This window comes from Myotis davidii, unplaced genomic scaffold, assembly GCF_000327345.1.
Source record: "Myotis davidii unplaced genomic scaffold, ASM32734v1 scaffold18, whole genome shotgun sequence".
Classification (NCBI taxonomy): Eukaryota; Metazoa; Chordata; class Mammalia; order Chiroptera; family Vespertilionidae; genus Myotis; species Myotis davidii.
The window spans coordinates 7,971,611-7,980,491 of record NW_006292696.1 but is presented as its reverse complement, the minus strand read 5'-3'; the positions used below and the strand labels follow the sequence as shown (position 1 = coordinate 7,980,491).

Below are 8,881 nucleotides of genomic sequence, written 5' to 3'. Positions count from 1 at the left end.
TTAGCTTGAGGCTTGGCTCCAGCTCTTAGGCCTCCACTGCTGAAAGTAGGTTTCTGGCCTTTGCTTACAATGTTGCAATCCTGCTGGCTGAAGTCCGGCCGTATTTGTTACATAGTTTCTTAAACTGCAGGCTCGGAGGCCTGCAGCACAGGCCGGGAACGATGGTTTCCTCCGTCACTGAGGCAAGCAAGCTTCATATTAGTTTCAAGCTGCCTGGCTGCCGCCGCCATCTTGGCTGTCAGTTAATTTGCATATCTTGCTGATTAGCCAATAGGAAGGGTGGCGGTCGTACGCCAATTAGCCAGTGGGAAGGGTAGCGGTCGTACGCCAATTAGCCAATGGGAAGGGGCGCGGGCGTACGCCAATTACACTGTTTCTCTTTTATTAGTGTAGGTGTAGATGAGATTATATCATAACAGTAATTCTGACATTAAACAGCAGTAAGTAAATGATGATGATGGTTGAAATTTTAAAATGTTAAGTTTTGCCCTGGCCAGTGGCTTAGTTGGTTGGAGCGTTGTCCTGACACCAAAAGGTTATGGATTCAATTCCAGATCAGAGCACATAACTAGGTTGCAGGTTTGATCCCTGGTTGAGCATATACTAGAGGCAACAGATCAATGTTTCTCTCACATCAATGTTTCTTTCTCACTCTCTCTCAAATCAATAAACATATCCTCAGGTGAGAATTTAAAAAAAAAGTTGTTTTCTTTTTCTCCTTCTATCATTTAATGTAAGAAGCCCATTTTCTTCTTTGTGCCCTAGCTACAGCAAAGAATATTATTAAAATATTTTAATTTTGCCCTGGCCAGTTTTTCTCAGTGGTTAGAGTGCTGGCCTACAGACCAAATGGTCACGATTCAATTCCTGGTCAAGGACACATACCTGGGTTGCAGCTTTGATCCCTGGCCCTATCAGGGATAATATGGTGTGGGAGACAACGAACTGATGTGTCTCTCTCACATCAATGTTTCTCTCTCTCTCTCAAAATCAATGGAAAAATATCCTCAGGTGAGGATTAATAATATATATACATATATTTTTCCTTAAGTTTACTAAAACTTTACTTGCCTCAATTTGTTTGTATAAACCCCTCAAATATTTGAAGACAAATATACATGAGCTGTCACAATAAGCCAGATTTTTGGTTTTCTTGGCTAAAAAAGTCTTAAGAAATATGACAAGAGCTTTAAGACAACCAGGGTTAGGAATCCTACATCCTCTTAAATAGTGTTGTCATTTTGTAGTTAGGTCAACCCACCACTTGGTTCCCAAACATGGACTTTTCTCTAATGGCTCTTCTTGCTCTTCTCTGGGGCTTCACAGACATTACCCCAATTTAACAGTTTCACATAGGGCACGGCAAATCTGTTTTGGTTTGTTTCTAGTGCCTCCCTTGATGTCAGTGTTTTTTCTCACACTCTGTCTTTACCAACACTATGCTGCCATCATCATGGGACAATTATCCATGACCTTTCCTGCATCAAAACCTGAATTTTATCATTAAAATTCAAATATGAAAAATAAAATTCAAAACTATTAACCTTAAATTCATCTTCCTAAGTCTAAACTCAACTGATACTTTACTATCCACTCAGATGTATCTAAACTCTTTAGGTAGTTTATTCCAGCAATATAAATATAAAAGTACATTCGAAAAGAAGCAAGTCTTTAAATAAAAGTAAAATGATTTCTTACATCTATTAATCCTCTCCTTGGCGTATGCACTGTTATCATAGCGGCACTGTCCAAAACAAAGGTAATCTTATAATTTGCATTTGTGCTCACTCCCAGCTCCTAGAAATACACAATACTCATGTGGTTAAAATATAATAATGTGGAAATTCAAGGTTTTCTGAATATTCCAGCTACAACTTCCCATAATGCCAACTTTTTACCCTCCTGACCACCACATCTTGCTTAACAACTGGCAAGAATTTTAGTTTCATTTAACTAAGTCAATAAATAGCAGTCCAAAAGAAAGAAACTAGAGACAGATTACTTCCCAATTCATTATTTTAAAAGAGCATCACTCCTTTAAGTATCACACACAAGAACAAAAAGAGGAAAAGAAAGCATTATAGTAAATTGGGAGGAAAGAGAAAGGGGAGCTCTGTTGTACTTTTTCTTAAAAAAGACATAGGTATTTAATACAATCCACCATCGGACTAAACACACTTCTAACTCCTGTACTGTTTACCCACTAAATGTCCTCTAGTGAGAATGAAATTAATTCAATTAGAAACTTTAAAAAAGACAAATATAGTTTCAAGACATTCTTAAATGGGTTTTTGATACTTACTTTCATTTTAGCTTCAATCCACTTCATATTTGTTGCAGCTAAAACATGAGGAATAATACAAGACACATGAAAAGCATGAATTTCATTTTTAAAAACCTTTCTTCTGTATAAATAATTTTCTAAGCAAGACTAAAAGTTCAATCAATTACATATTGTGGTAATTTCCCTTTAGGTATTTATAAAAATAAACTTAGTGTGTGTCTTTAAGACAGAATAAAATTTAAACAACTACTTTTACATAACAAGGGTAGGGAATGTCCAGCCCATGGCCATATAAGGCCTACGAAATCATTTGGTCTGGCCCTGCCAAGGCATTAGGGTGAGTTAATTAAATGTTTAACCCAAATATAGCAGGCTAATTTTTAAGTTGATAATTTTGTTTGTCTCATGAATGATGTTATAAATATCCAACTGGCCCTTGGCAGAAAAAGGTTACCCACCCCTGATCTAAAAGACACAGGTAACCACCGCTCAAAAGAACTGTGAACCTATGAAATGTGTAAGTCAAGACTTAAATTCTCTTTAAAAATAGCTCAATACTATTCTCTATCAGTTCCAAACTTAAGTTTAGGGTGTCTGGATGCCCATTTTTTTCTACCCAGGCAATGCACAAGTATATACATCAATATAAGCAGATTAATATTATGTGTCAAAAGTTAACATCAGCCTGGCCTCAGCGGCTCAGTAGTTGAGTGTTGACCTATGAACCAGGTCACGGTTCAATTCCCAGTCAGGGCTCACGCCCGGGTTGTGGGCTCAATCCCCAGAGGGGGGAGTGCAACAGGCAGCCTATCAATGATTCTCTCTTATCATTGATGTTTCTATCTCTCTCTCCCTTTCCTTTCCTCTCTGAAATCAATAACAAATATATATTTTTTTAAGTTAACATCAAAGATTAGCCAGGTTCAATGAATTTTACCAGGCTCACCAAACTCAATGCTCACTGAGTCTAACAACTTTTAACAGACTGAGACAACTACATTCATAAACCAATCTATGTTAAATATCTGCTTATTGTCCAACACCAACCAGTTTTGAGATCAATGATATTAAAAAATAAGCCCTTCCTTTCCTCTACCCTCCTGGTCTCAAGATACTGGACTAAACCAAATAGGTATTACCAAGCAAAATGTTTATAAAGGGATAAAGAAGTTCAATTATTTAAGTATGTGTATGTGTATTGTTTTAGGGCAAAAGAGGTACAGAGAGGTATTCTCAAAACAAGTATCTTTAGCACACACACACAACCAAAAGAATCACCTTCCATGCACAACTGGCCAGCTGAACTAAACTATTAGAGACTGGTTTATCTACAATGACAACAATCATGAGAGAGAAAAAATACTTTTTAATTCAGTATACACTTCAGGTTTCTAATTTTTAGATGAGAAACAAAGACTCACAGCTAATGAAAAGGGTTTCTAATAATAAGTAACCTTTATATACTAAGTGCCATATTATTAGGTAATATACCAATATTTTTATTTTTACAACTACTCTGTAATGTAAGCTTATTTACCTTCATTTCTCAGATGAGAAAACTAAGGCTCAGATAGATGAACTGACCTACCCAGTATCACATAGTAAAGACAGAGCCAGAATTCAAACCCTACTCTATTTAGCTTTCTTCTGTCTTATAAACCAGAAAATTATGTATTTCAATATTTAATTTTAATGGCTGTGAACATGTATTACCACTAAACAATGGAGAGTTGCAGATTACAAGGAAAAGTACAAAGGAAACTTACAGACTAAAATACAATTATGTGGCCTCTCATCAAAAACCTAGTACAATTAAATGTAGTATCTTTAATTGATTAGATTTTATTTAATTCACAATCAGGATAGGTCCTCTGTGCTTATGATATTGCCAGAGGCAACTTTACATGTTTGTGGGAAGGTGAGATGTAAATCAGTACACTGCTTCCCTTATCAAGAGTGTCTTGCCACAAAAAAATTGTCAATTCAACTAAACAGTGTGCTCATTAATGTACTAAATTTACTTTTTAAAGCAAACTCATTACCTTTATCTTATCACAAACCTGTAAGTTCCTGGAATGGTCCATAGACCACAATTTGTTATACTGCTTTAGTCCATTCATTCATTTTCCTTAAGTAAGTTCACATTGCCTTTCTTTATTTCTGAAGAACCACATCACTATGATTTTTAAAATACATATATTTCTCCAAGTATTTTGAAACTAGAGTGATGAAGAAAGAAAGCAACAATATCCTGAAGCATCAAAGATTCTACATTAAAGATCAGAAAGAAAAGTTCCTAATCAAGGGGGTCGGGGGAATCTTATGAAAATAAGGCCATTTGTATCTAACACCAAAATCCACTCTCTTCCTATATTTAACTATTTCAGTAGTACTTGGCAACTTTGTGATGCAAGAAAGTTAAACATGATTATTAAAAATTTGCTAAATCAAATGAAAAATGTATCATATTTAAACATAGGTCATTTTAAGTGACACTTTATAAAGCAGAATATAAGGAACAACCTTATTTCCATGGAAAGCTAAACAAAGACAAACAAACAAACAAAACATATATATATATAGCTTACACCAAATAACAATGTCATAATCCTCATATGCAGATGTTAGGAATTCATGAAGATATGGCCGCATTAATTCTACCCCAGTCTCTGCACAAGACCTATGGTCTAAAAGAAAATCAGTCATAGATGATAATTAGTTTATTATGTGGATAAGTACATAATATCAATTAAACTTAGGAAATCTATATATATAAAAGCCTAAGTGACCATCCGACTGGTAGCTATGACGCATAATGACCACCAGGGGGCAGACGCTCCGACCGGTAGCTATGACACGCACTGACCAATGCGGGGCAGATGCTCAACACAGGAGCTGCCAAGCTGCGGTGATTTGGCAGCTGTGGTTCTTGGGTGGCACCCGGAACCAGAGAAGCAGGAGCCTGATTCTGGGGTGCATCACCCGAGAACCACCCTCTCACAATCTGGGACCCCTCAGGGGATGTCGGAGAGCCGGTTTCAGCCCAATTCCCACAGGCCAGGCCAAGTGACCCAGATTCATGCACTGGGTCTCTAGTGTAATATCAACACTCAAACGCAAGTTACTTCAGACTGACATACATTGGCTGACAAAGAAATGCCTCCAAAGCACACAATTCAATATCTTTGTGATCCAATTTTAATTTGTCAATTCTATTCAATTTGTGAAAAAGAGCAACAGCCAGAACTCAGGCTTATAAAGTACAGAATTTTTTTTTTCATCTAATCTCTTAAGTGTAGATGTTACTTTAGAATGTGAAAAACAAACTAGGGCTACTTATTCTTACTTTGAGTCATTCACCTTCCAGATATACTCACATTTCACCAAACAATAGGTCCAATTAACTTATAATCAAATTTTACAATAAGTATACATTAACTTATATCATGTACTTAAAGTTTAGGATAGTGGTTAAGTAAATTCGTTCTAATATCAGGATTTAACTAGTCATTTCTTGACAATATTATAGAATGAAATGAACATCTTTCTAATTTTAAAGAATCAACCCTGAACATAATTTAAATTTTAAACTCAAGAATCGGCCCTGAACATAACTAAACAAAAAACCAGGGTTAATATCAAAAATGCTTTTTTTTTAAATCCTCATAAAAATTTAAATGTTAATCAGTAGGGAATCACTTGGTCACATTATGATGCACCCAAAAACTAGAATTCTATGTAACAAAAAATATATATATTTAATTCACAATAAATATTAAATGAGAAAATATTCAATATATCATTAAGCAAAAGTAATTAAAATATACATACAAACACTCCTTGAAGATACATAAAAATATAAAAGTGGTCATCTTTGGGTCTCAGGATTATAGATGACTTATTTTTAATTCTTATATGTGTTTTCTACAATGAATGATTTTCTTTTGTAATAAGAGAAGCTTTCAAATATTTCATATTGCAAGGAAAAAATAAATAAAAGGAAAAAACGTTGTGGATAACAGAAGATGAAACACAATTTTAGCCAACTTACCAAATAACGTATAATCAACGTCTAGTACCAAAAGCTTTTTCCCTTCCCTGGGTGGATTCAAAATTTCCACTTTGTACTCTTTCACTCTACGAGAAATTTTCAGTAGGTTTTCTTCCCTAATGGAAAAATAGAATCAGATGAAACATTCATTTTTTTCTTATATTACAACCAATTTTCTTTGGCAGTGAAAAGCACTTACCTATTTTCTACTTCGACTACTTCATCTTCAATATCAAAGTCATTGACAACATCATCATTGTCAGGAGGTGGACCTAAGACATCTTCCTATTAAGATGAAAATGTTTTCTTTTACCATGTTATCTTTGACACATAAATACATGCACAGTATAAAACACAAATGAGAAATTGAGTTCAAGAGCTTTTCAAGCACACACTGTGGGAAATTTTTCACATTTTATAATTTGTTATAGACATTCACTGGGCTGATCTGCCATGTTAAATATGACCATTTGCACTACGATACTTACAGCTATCCATATACTAAAAGTTCCACAGTATTTTTCTGCAGAGTTAATACCACATTCACTGTGCAGCTTTTATTTTTCATTTACTACTAAACTGACAATTTTACAATTTAAACTGTGATACAGAAGTGTAATATAAATCATATTATCTTCACAGGGACAAATGGTAACAAAAGTAAACATTTACCAAGCTCTCCTCACGAGTTCCCATCATCATGATTTTCGTATTTGGTTTCAGTTTGAGAGCTCCAAGCTTAACATCATTTTCTGCAGGTTTGCCTACAATACAAGCAAATGATTATTTTCTCACTAAAGTTCAGGTGCTGGTTTCACTATCCTAATATACAAAACCCTAATGATAAAAGGTTCAGTACAGATCCCACAGCAGTATTTTTTTCCCTTAAATTAACAAACTATTACTGCTGAATTCAGAATTTCTAATACTCTAAGAAGTACCAACTAATACATGGTTTGATTTTTCCCCAACTCTGTCTTAAGGAACATCCTTATTCAACTCACTAAACCAAATAAATTCGTGGTTTTATTGTTAAAAAATGAAGATAACTGTTTTTCCAGAAAGTCTTGAAAATTGCACACCTAAGATCACTATAGATTTAATGCTACTCAAAACACAACTTTCAGTGATATGACAAACACAGACAACATGAACATCCCTTTTAGACTGGATATGAACAATGCATTTAATTGCTAATCATCATTTTAAATCATCATTACTTTCAAATCAGAAAAGATAATTTGGAGAGAGTACAAGGCCCAAGCTATAATGAAAAGGTTATGCTAAAGGGCAAATGTCAAAACTTAGTTTTACCGGGGACTTCTGTGACAAATATTTAATATGCAAACACCAACTATCATAGGAATCAAAAGTAATTCTTTTTATATATTTTTTTTTCTTTATTGATTAAGGTATTACATATGTATCCTTATCCCCTCATTCTCCCCACCATCCTCTCCACTCATGCCCTCACCCCCTGGTGTCTGTGTCCATTGATCTTAATCCTGGTGGTATTTTCAAGTAACATTTAATATTCTTTCTTATATCATATAAAAATTTTAGGAATAATGGGGGGGCTGAGGACACATTTGTAATACCTTAATAATAATAAAAAAAGGAAAAAAAATTTTAGGAATAGCCCTATCAAATAAATCTTCCAAGGGGACTTACTAAAGAGAATAGATAATAACTAATATAAAGATTCCTATCAATGCAAAAAATCTGACTTGAGGAGAGAATTACGCCTTTAACTTTAAGTCCAAGTGATTTCCGTCGGTCTGGTAGCACTCCTGTAAGGGTCTTGAGAAACTGTTTGAAATCCAGCACAGTATCATCTTCTGAAAGTGTGGTCACTGAATATTCCTGCCCACCCCATTTTACTATGATAGGGAGAGCCATCCTTAAAACATATGTTGAGGCAACTTTTGTTCAGAAAAATACACCTAGAAGAAAGGCATATACAAATACACAAATTAAGATAAATATATCAAAGATGTATCCAAACTTGTAACTTTACGTGTTCTTTGTTGTTGTTTTAAAATATATTTTGACTTCAGAGAGGGAGAAACATCAATGATGAGAAAGAATCACTGATTGGCTGCCTCCTGCACGCCCCCCACCACCCCCCCCCCTTGGGAATTGAGCCCACAACCCAGAATGTGCCCTGACGGAGAATTAAAACTCGACCTCCTGGTTCATAGGTTGACACTCAACCACTGAGAACCACACAGGCCAGGCTTTAAGTTTTATAAGTTGTGCAGTTTGGGTTCTATTTTACAACTTGATGGTAGAGAAGCAGGACTTTCTTACAGTAATGTTAACAGAATGCCAAACCAGGACTCAAAGTTAAAATTCCCCCAACCTCCCAATTTTTGGCTTAGAGTTACTACTTTGTCATATTCTATCCGATTCTCTCTGTTCACCTGGAAAGTTGTAATAATTAACTACCTATCCCTCCCTCTGCTTGATCAGGTTTATGCTACAGGCAAGTTTCTCCATGATGGACCATTGCTCATTTAACATTTGAAAGGTAGCAGAGAGAGCAG

At 35.2% G+C, this 8,881-nt stretch overlaps 1 protein-coding gene across 2 annotated transcripts in view; it reads right to left on the bottom strand.

Annotated features, from left to right (window-relative positions):
* Positions 1-8,881, bottom strand: part of UBLCP1 (ubiquitin like domain containing CTD phosphatase 1) — a 15,611-nt gene that overhangs the window by 4,893 nt on the left and 1,837 nt on the right. For both annotated transcript variants that reach the window (XM_015565649.1, XM_006766304.2), the window contains exons 2-8: positions 8,081-8,278; positions 7,008-7,099; positions 6,535-6,620; positions 6,336-6,451; positions 4,873-4,971; positions 2,303-2,340; positions 1,699-1,797 (exon numbers count right to left, since the gene is read on the bottom strand). In XM_015565649.1, coding sequence (XP_015421135.1) covers positions 1,699-1,797; positions 2,303-2,340; positions 4,873-4,971; positions 6,336-6,451; positions 6,535-6,620; positions 7,008-7,099; positions 8,081-8,234 — 684 coding nt within the window. In that variant the 5' untranslated portion in view covers positions 8,235-8,278. The remainder of the gene's footprint in view (positions 1-1,698; positions 1,798-2,302; positions 2,341-4,872; positions 4,972-6,335; positions 6,452-6,534; positions 6,621-7,007; positions 7,100-8,080; positions 8,279-8,881) is intronic.